We start from the raw sequence: 10,451 nt of genomic DNA, 5'->3' as shown, positions 1-10,451 counted from the left end.
TCTTTGTGTAGCAGCTCAGGGCCCACGGTGGCTCCGGCGTGCAAATGTACACACACATACTGCAGGAGACTAACACAAACACAAAAGGTCACAATAACAAAGCTTCAGCTTCTCACTGCTGTTTCTCCAGAGAGGTGGCGAGCTGCCATGAGGAGGAAATTACATTATCCTCAACAATAATATCACAACAATAATATAGTTAGCTAGCTATCTAGTGTAGAGATGAAAGAACAATTTGTTACACCAGCAGCTAGCTAGCTAGCCTGATTTTTGACTAAAAAATAATAGCAACAATATTAAAACGTTTGTGTTATTACAACAACACTATCTATCTAGCGTGCTAGCTAGCTAGCTAGCCTGATTTTTGACTAAAAAAAATAGCAACAATATTAAAACGTTTGTGTTATTACAACAACACTATCTATCTAGCGTGCTAGCTAGCTAGCTAGCCATCTATTTTTGCTGTGTTTTCAGATGAAATTTGTCTCAGGGGAGGACACATTTATCCGGCAAACAGCCAAACTGCTACTGGAAATGTTTTTCCATGCTGTCCCAAAAGCGTCCTGTGGTTTATTTATTTATTTATGTAATCAGTGATAGACTCATAAAATTCATTTCCAGAGATACTACTTTGGTTTAAATGCACAATTTAACATACATTGTGTTCCTCTTTTGTTATTACATATTACCTGTAGGCTATTATGAGATACTGTGGGTCGTAACAACATATTTCATCGCTTGTGCTGTTTTGAATTATTTAGTTTGTGGTCAGTTCAGAGCTTAGTTATTGTCCTGCACTGTAACATATTTATACGCAGATTTATAATACAGTTATTGTGTTTTATGACTCCACTGTTACCACGGGCAACATAATGATGTGATGTCGTTTTTTTTTTCTTTTCTTCCCCTCAGTACATTGACAGAGTAGCAGCCCATAACCAAAGCCAGCCACACACAATGAAGAGCTGGCTGTTCCTTGCTTTCCTTTTTCTTTTTTACAGTAACAAACACTGCCATCTAGCTGTGACTGCCCGCTTTACTCAACAAGAATCAGTCGAAATGATGGAAAGCAGTGACAAATAATTAATATGCTAAATGTACTTTTACGTATTTATTATTCTAATTAGTGTTTGTATTAAATGTGCAAATATGTTTACTATAAGAATAGATTCAATATTTTCAGTGTTAAACTGTCATACATTAACTATTATATATGACTGCATTGACTGATTTGTGTGAAATGCATACTGTTTTACACACAAAATAATAATGTAAAATGTATATTTCTCTTAACGAATGTCATTATGTGGTTAATTGAAATGTGTGAGCGAGTGTATGTGGTCAGTTCTCACATTTTCCACGAGGTCATGATCTCGTACAGATCTCGGGGGTCTCCTGGATTTAACCTTTGACCCCATTTAAGTGTGAGAACGGCCTCCGGGGAGGATGTTGGGTCGACTCAGGAAGTGAAGGCAGGTGTCAGCTGCTGGTGTTGGTGACACTGGACCCTTCAACTGACCATTTCATTTTTGTTTCCCCCCTAAACCTTTTTTTTTTTGGCTGAATGCACGTTTGTTGTATCATGTATAGTTTGAGTCAGCATTATTATTATTGTAAAAATACACAGATGAAAAACACACACTTTTGCACAGCATTCGGTGTGAGGACCCTCATAATGCATTCCCAAGCCCCTTAACCTTACCTTAACTATCACAAATAAATGCCGAAACCTAACCCCTGAACCCTGATCTAAACCCAATGCTAACCCTAACCCTAAATCCTGGTATTAACCCGAAAAAAGCCCTTTAAAAGTTGTGTGGACCAGCCACGATGTCCTCACAAATATAGGTTTGCTTGACAATTGGGACACACAGCCTTCTTAAGACATGTACGCACACGCACACACGGTGACTCCCAACTCCCAAAAGCATGTTCTGGGAAAAAGCAGATGTTCAAGTTATCATTCCTTTCCCCTTTCCATGCTTTATAACGACATTATGAGATAACAAAACCAAAACCTGCCAAAAAAACATAATGTATGTTGATGTATCCATTGTTTTAATTAATAGATTATACATGTGTCATTGTTTAGTATATGTAATGCCATTTAAAAAGTGCATTATAAGAGTGTGGGACACTACATGTTGTGCAGGTGTATAAATCACAGATAGTACCATTTAACAGGTTTGATTTAATGACACTTCCCTTTTTTTCTTGCTGTACATTACACTCAATGCCCCAGATACCTGAAAAACAGAAGCAGGATTTACAGTAACAAGTGCAGATCCTGTGTGAAAGTCAGAGAGCAAATATACAAAACACACTTTCCTGCGTACATTTTTGTGTATCAGATAAACTGAGATTAAAAAAGTACTATCTATATGTATAGTGGAGTTACAGTGAAATGGCATCCAGTGTGCAATCCAGTGCACACTAGAATTATCTTTCTTTTTTTTTGGCACACTCATACCACACAGTCAGCAACATTAAAAAAAAAAATAAAACCCATTTTTAAACACATCACATCACATGATGTGAAGATGTGCATACAGGACCATTTAGACAGATTTAAAATCAGCATCAGGAACAATATAAAATGACTCATCATTTAAGTATTTTGTTTGTCAGTAATTCTTACAAAACAGGGCTTTAGTGATTATATCCTAAAAACACTTAAAATCCATCAGTTTGACTTTCTTAAAATAAAAAAAAATTGGGCGCAAATACTGGCTTTAGATCATTACATAATTTCTTGTTTCTGGACAAACACATCTCTAAATTAAAAGAATCCGTTAAAAAAAAAAATTACAATATAAAAGCCCCCTCTATTAGCAGGTTGAAATTCAGGGAAATGCACATATTTTCTTTCTTGCTGGGAGTTAGCTGATGAGCCTGATAGCTCTCTTCTGTCTTCACAGAAATAATGGCAGTGCAGTAATTTAAAGGTAAGCTAACCGTCTTTTGTTTACAGCCTCATGTTCAACCAACTGTTATGAGATCGGTTATCAGTCTTGTCATCTGACACCAGAAAGAAAGAGAATATGTGAATTTCTCCAATTTCTTTTTTACCCTAAATGCTAACGTATCAATTCAAAGATAAAAACTACGACACGATGAGCATAAAGAGGGCTTAAACTGACAGTGTCCAAAACAAGGTGCAGTGTCTTTCCAGAGACGGCTGCGGCCACTGGGATGACGTCTGTGCCAAACGCGTGTGAACCACCAGTGACTTTTAGCTCTCGTCACTGCCCTGCACTCTGCCGGCATTCAGCAGTCTCTCTCTTTCTTCTGGGCTGCTCTCCTCATCTGCACTCACAAATCTAGCACAGCAAGATATCCTAAGCAGCAGGGGGCGGTGCAGTCCATTGTAGAGCCCTGCGCCCAGCAGCAGGACCAAGAAGCCCAGTACCTGAAGGCCGTGAAACACCTCCCAGCCCAGCGCCATGCTCACCACCCAGATGACCAGCGTACGCAGGCTGTCCAGCACCATGCGGGTGGTGGCGCTGATCTCTTTAGTGACGCTGATTCCAGCAAAGTTGAAAAAGGCGATACTGACTGTGTTGCCCAGCAGAGCCAATATGATGAGAGGCTGGTGTCCAATCTGACAGAAAGCATCCAGCGCGTCCTCCAGCACCTGGCGAGGGTTATTCGCAAAGTCGCCCACAGGAATGAAATACATGGGGATGAGCAGCAGTGAGAGGATGAAGAACCCAAAGAAACCTGGAGAAAGAGAACCAAATTTAATGAGACATTTATTTATTTATTCACTGTATTTCTCGACGAAGCAAAGATGAGTGGAAGGTCTAAAAAAGTATAGAACTTTTTCTCGTTTGTGAACTAATTTTGTCTTATACAACCCATAAAAGGTAATATAACAGAACAAATGACAGCCATTTGATGAAAGCAGGTCACAAAACAGTTAAATGGATGACTTTGCTCACTCAAGTTTGGTCAAAACTTCACAACTCTGTTATAGATATCTCCTCTTCTTTGCATGTGACTGTTATCTATTTGAAACCTGATAAACCTGCTCTATCTGTTGTTGTTGCTCCTATTTGACGACCTTGTGTCGTCATTTTCCTCATCCACTCAGGACAGTTTTATCAGTCTCTTTCTTCATGTTAGATGAAACTGCAGATGAACAATTTCCGTTACCTTCGGTACCGACCGCACGTAGAGGGTGGACGTCGTGCCTGTAGACAAACTTTTCTTCTAGGACCATCTGTACGGAGACAATGACCTGAGCCATGATGATCAGAAGGTCTCCTGCAGGAACAAAGACAGAGGAGGTGAATTTTTCAGTACGACTGACAAATTCCATCCTGCAGCCTCTTTGGTTCTTATGGTTGGCATCACAACCAGTTGCCACTTGACTGTGACATTGCATGTTGGCTGACACAAAGAATTTCCGCCTCACCTGTGATGACCTCACTGAGCTTGTGCGAGTCATCCCGGTGGCCGCTGAAGAAGTCGGCGAGGCCAACTATCACCAGGCCCAGGATGGTGATGAAGATGCCGAGCCACTGGCTGGGAGCCAGGCGGCGGCCCAGGAACGCCACAGAGAGCAGACCAGTGAAGATAATAACAGCTCCGCGCAGCATCTGGAAGCTGGAGGCACTTGTCATGTTGAGTGCTGAAAATGACAAGACACATTCATGGAAAACAGAGTCGTCGTTAAGTGCGGCATGAGTTCATGTGTGCATTTGTGATCTATATCTCTTCGTCCATTTCCTTTCCAAGTCACACAGACAAACACTTCAGGTTGAATTGTGTTATCTTTGACCCATTTATTTTTCCTTCCTGATGAAAGGCTTCTCCAAATAGTCAAAAGATTACACTACATGTGACCTTTCAGGGGCAGATAAGATTAAAAAATAAAATAAAATATAAATGAATTACATGTTCAAATGGGCTTGCGGCCAATGTTTTCACTTACCAACATACATGATGGAGGTGGCCGTCATGTCACACATGGCCGGGGGTAAGAAGAGGAGAGGGTTGAAGCTCTGGCCCGGGTTAATCCTGGGCTCCGGTCTACGTCTGTCATGGCAAATTAAGATGTAGAAGACTGCGAGACAGCTGAACTCACCCAGAAACATACCCACGGCCTGAAGAGACGAGAAGGAGTGATGAACTTACAGAGAGACGGAACAGATATTTATTTACTCAATGGTTTTGGAAACAGCAGCTGAGAAGAATTAGACACAGATGCGTCAACTTCTTTCACTTTTTAAAGTTATTGAGGGGATTTTTACATGGAAGTTTGAAGCATTTGAAATTTCCAGTTATAGACTGTAAATAATAATTGGGCTGCAAATACGATAAAATAATCTGCATTCTTCATCCAGCGTGATTCCCCTGAACTGTACCTGCAGAAATGGGTGAGAGAATCCGTGTTCAGGCACATCACGGCAGCCCTTTGCTGAGAACAGGTCGGCCCATCTGTCGAACAAGACGACATTACAACAGTTTAATTATACATTATAGACTAACTGTGTGAACTGTTGGGTTTCTTATCTCTTCCTGATGATGTGAAGTGCATTGAGATAATGTGTATTGTGATTTGGCACAATACACATAAAACTACATTTGCAAATATTTGATAATCATGTTATTAACTACAAACTAATTACTGATCAGTTGTCCAATAGAACCAACAGAAAAACAGCACATCAATTTTACATAAAATACTGAGCATTAAAGCAGACAATCTGTGGTGATGAGGTCATCTGTCACTTGTCACGTTAATGCATAACTACCACACATTGACTTTTATAGTGGAACAGACAGAGGTAACATGACCAGCATGTGAGCATTCTCTGACACAGCACTTCCTTCAAACGCACAGCGAGCGACGTCTGAGCTCGTCATCGATTATCTCCAGAAACAAAGAGGAAATGAGAGAGAGCGATTGCCGAGGGCTGATCCAAATCTGATAACAATCCCTCAAGTTATTTGTAGTTAATGTTCGGATTAAATGTCCTAACATGGGAAAGGGAAAGAAAGAGGCAACTTGCACCAAATACATCAACTGTGCTGAGCTGTAACGCTCAAAAGTCAGCGAAGCAGCAATGTTTGATGAGGCCGGTTTCAAGTGGCTGCCATGAAACTTTAGCCGTTTGTTTCTGTTCCCTTCTGCGAGCAACATGACCGACTTGGTTTTTTCTAACACAGTAAGACACAAACGTGTCAAGCAGTGGAGAGCTGACATCACAGATTATTACAGAAGTAATAGACTTAAAGACATTTGTCAGGAGAAAAAAAACTGCTCTACATCATAATCTATTTTTAAAAGTTTAAGACTTCAATTCTAAAAAAAATTAAATCTTTGGTTCCAGCCGTTACCTAATTATGACATAACTGAATGTGTCTAGGTTTAGGATTTGGCTTGAAGAAAAGCAGAAATCACCTCACTATGATTAAATAAATAAAACAAAGAACACATTTATCATGAGGGAGATAACTTCTAATTTGTGACTGTTAATTATTAATTCTTACTTTTCAATAAGACAAGTCTCTGTGTTTCCCCATTGTGTCTCCATTTTACATTGTCATTGGGAAGTAAACATGTTGTGGCTTCTTTTTTTAACATTTTCTAAGGTTTCCTGAATTAAATAACAAATGGATGCATTAAAACATAAACACAATTTGGGTAAAAATAATTAGTGACTTTTCATGTTCTCATTCTTGGAGGAATAATGCAGAATAGAGACTGTTTTTGGGCATCTGAATTTTCTGCTTTTTCTCCATTTGCAGTCATTTCTCTGCAACTATGCAAACTAGCTTCAGGTTAATAACACACACACTTCTCATTTTAGGAGCATTTTCTACTTTTCTCTGTTTACAATAATATCAGTGTAACTATAACAACTGCCTCCACTTGGCACTTTTTATTGTGAGGCAAACCTGCTGTTAAATTCTTATTGTTTTGAGTATTTTATTAAGTATTTATTATGGACCAAGATGGTTTGTACAGCAAAATGACAACACAGCTAAACTGATTTAGGTTTTTTGGATTGTTGTTCAGATTAAACAGTAGGAAACATCTTTGTGGTACAGTATGAGGAAACAAAAGGTGAAACAACAATAAAACGATAACGAAAGTATCCCATTTATGCCAGAACAGGTAAACCTGTGAGGAAGAAGAAGAAGGTTGAACCTGAGTCCTGAGGTAACAACGACACAACTCATGATAATAACATTACATTGAGGAGAACTATGGGCTAAGATAAAATATCTTAAGGGTCTTAAACAGCCATTTCCTGTTCCTATAATGTTATCAGTGAAAATCATTAGTATTTCCGTCCCTGTGATAAGCACAGCTTTAGCTTACGTCAGCTAATGCTAACTGCTAAAGGCGACTCCCACTGAACTACAAATGAATGAAGTGTAAAAAGTGTCGAGTACGACTGTGTTACAAAGGCGTCATAAACAAAACAGTTTCGAACAACAAAGCTAATGATGACGAGAGCAAATGAAGCCATTCACACTGTGTTAGCTTAGCTTAATTAACTGCCTACTGCAAACCATTGATTTACTTTAACTACAAACACGTGACACAAGTGAACATATAATTAAATGTACTCACTTTGCAGATAGTGTGTTTATAGAGCCAGTTATGAGCATAAGTCCCGCAAGGAAGAGCTGGTATCTGGTCCAAGCCATGGTGGAGGAGGAGGAGGACGTATGAGGACAGAGACAGACGGAGACAGAGGACTCAGAAGACACAGAAGACTGCTGTTTTGTTTTCAAATGACCACAGTTGTTTTTCAAGCTCTCTCTCCCCCTTTCTTTCTCTGTAAATGTCACATGACACCCGAGTCAGCTGATCACCAGCAAAACACGGCGATGCCTTCACGTTCTGTCGGAAATTTACCTTTCCTTCTTGTTACTTGTTTGAGAAGAAAGAGACAGACGTATACGCTTAAGTTATTAACCCATTCCTCAATTTACTCACCACTTTACCCTCTCTCCAGCTATTTACATGTGTTTAATTACTAGCAATGCAGTGAAATTACATTACAACGCTGTAAACGAAAGACTGAGCAACATCACTCACAGTGATTTCATCAAAAGATATATAAAAAAAGATAAAAATCAAAAAAGTGGATTCTCAGAAAAAAAATCTGATGAGAATGATATTAATGAATGAATCAATTAGAGAATCTCACATTTAAAAGATCCTTATTTCTACATCTGTTGACCACAATCACAAGTTCCAAAATGTAAGTTGCACTTTACAGAGAGCACGTGAATGCAACACGACAGGCCTAATGCAACGGTTCATGCATGACCAACAGGGGGAGCCAAAGACCAGACTAATGCAACAGCATCATGTGAAAGTGGGTCCACAGTAGGTTTTCCCCTCTGTGGCCTCACAGTGTTTAAAAATAGAACATGCACTCCACTTTAGATGAGGATGCTGTCCCATATTTAGTTTAAATAGGGTAATTTTCTGTTTTTAAATGTACACATGACAGGTGAAACCATGAAAGATTTCATATTTATGTTAGGATCACAGGTTAATGCATGTCTGTCATATAAGGTAAAAGCGTATAGCTCGTTGTGAAACAAACACAACATCTAACTTTCAACGTTTACAGTACCTGTCACTCTAAAAATCTGACGAGATTAAGAGAGCACACACAGACAGATATACAGATAGATAGAAATAGAAATAGAGAGAGTCTATCTTTGCTGCAGAGAGCTATTCTCATTGCTTCCCTCCTCTGGTGTTACTGAGGGCTAAACAGTATTTTGGTGACGTAGACAGACAGCTGATGAGAACAGCGAGCGAGTCCTTGGCTCGGTGACTCTCTCTGAAAAATGTCTCGTTTCTTTTTTTCCTTTCACTGCAGACGAGCAGTAAAAAACCTTTTTGGCTTCACGTCTCTTCACATTTGGTTACAGTATCATTAGTCTGATGGCATGTCGTCATACCAGCTAAAAAAGAAATAGAGAAAAAGGGATTTGATCTTGTTACAAAATGTCCAGGACAATTACAGTGAGTGGACAGATGATCATCTATATTACAAGCAACGCAATGTCATACATTAAATAACATATAATTTCCACTGACATACAAGTATTTAAGTGAAAGGTCAGTGGTTTACCACAGTTGTTAGTATGTATCCACTAATTTTACAGATATTTGTTCATCTTTTTTTTTAGACCTAGAAAGAGTATGAACGCCAAGAATGGTAAAAACAAATTATATTCAAGAGTGAGTTTTCATTTCTCAAAACATGATAGGACCTAAAATGGAGAAAAAAAATTATAATTATAAATTTCCTGCTGTAACCTCTAAAAATAACAAAATGACCAATGCATAATATTCAGCATGGCAACACATTTCATGTTAATTTGTGTCAATATGTGTCAAGATAGAAAAGACTCAGCTACTTAACCCGTCATGTTAGTTTCAGTAAATTCGTCTTTATTCAAAATGTAACCAACATCTTTGGCAGCCATGAAGAAGACACCAGCACCCATGAGCTTCACCATTTCATGCTGAATGGCGCGGAAACATCTGATTGACAGCGAACATCCAGTGGTGTGAGGTCGGACCTGCGGGAGGACACTTCATACACACGCACAGCTTGTGTGAGGCCACTGAAGTGTCACACGTGGCAGAGTCGGCTGAACATGCTGAGGTGAGCTGAGAGCTTATCGCAACACTTCACGCAAGAACCTTCCACCGAGAGCAGAATAATTCATGAGCGCCAATCAGTTATGCTCACCTGTGCATACTTAATATCGCTGGTTTCCTCTCGTTTTAGAGCTGTTATATAACACGCACATTACTGTGCAGTGCACACGCAGGGCTGCTCTGACCAAACATCAAATACTGTCAGTGTGATCTGTCGTACAATTCACTGTGAGGCGAGAAGTTTTTGTGTCTGTGTTGGAGCCGCTCAGTCCTCTCCAGCACCTATTACTTGTGGAGTGCCTCAAGGTTCTATTCCCGGGCCTCTTCTCTTCTCCCTGTACTTTCTTCTTCAAGGATCAATTCTTTGAAAAAAATGGCATCACATTCCATCTTTATGTTGATGACAGTCAAATGTATATGCAGCTGAAATAGGGAAAGGTAAAATGAGTGCATTGCAGAAATTAAGGCATGGACGTCAATTAAGTCATGTTGTAGATTTGGGTTTCTTTAAGTCAATACAACGATACTGGATTTGATGCACAGCTTTTTTCAACTCCACAGATTAACCATTTATTTTTCTGCATCACTTTTTTAATCCATGCTTTTATCACGACTCACTTAGACCACTGTAATGCACTCTATGTTGGGCTTAGTCTCGCTTAATCTTTTTTGGGGTCTGTACCAAATTGTAAAAACAAATTAGTTGTTTTAATTTGTGTCAATATGTGTCAAGATATATCTTAATCAAATCCACTGTTTGAGTCATCACAAAAGTGTGGATTAAAATCTCAAAGAAATGCTC

The 10,451-nt window shown here is 39.3% G+C and overlaps 1 protein-coding gene across 1 annotated transcript; it reads right to left on the bottom strand.

Moving 5' to 3' along the window:
• Positions 1-2,171: 2,171 nt before the first annotated feature.
• Positions 2,172-7,791, bottom strand: slc35f6 (solute carrier family 35 member F6). Its single transcript, XM_058614384.1, has 6 exons — positions 7,589-7,791; positions 5,370-5,442; positions 4,937-5,108; positions 4,418-4,633; positions 4,156-4,266; positions 2,172-3,720 (listed from the first exon to the last, which is right to left on the bottom strand). The coding sequence occupies exons 1-6, from the start codon at positions 7,663-7,665 to the stop codon at positions 3,233-3,235; spliced, it is 1,137 nt and encodes a 378-aa protein (XP_058470367.1). The 5' UTR covers positions 7,666-7,791; the 3' UTR covers positions 2,172-3,232.
• Positions 7,792-10,451: the final 2,660 nt, after the last annotated feature.

The sequence above is a fragment of the Solea solea genome, chromosome 17 (genome assembly GCF_958295425.1).
Source record: "Solea solea chromosome 17, fSolSol10.1, whole genome shotgun sequence".
NCBI classification, from domain to species: Eukaryota; Metazoa; Chordata; class Actinopteri; order Pleuronectiformes; family Soleidae; genus Solea; species Solea solea.
This window is presented reverse-complemented; position numbering and strand designations above follow the sequence as displayed.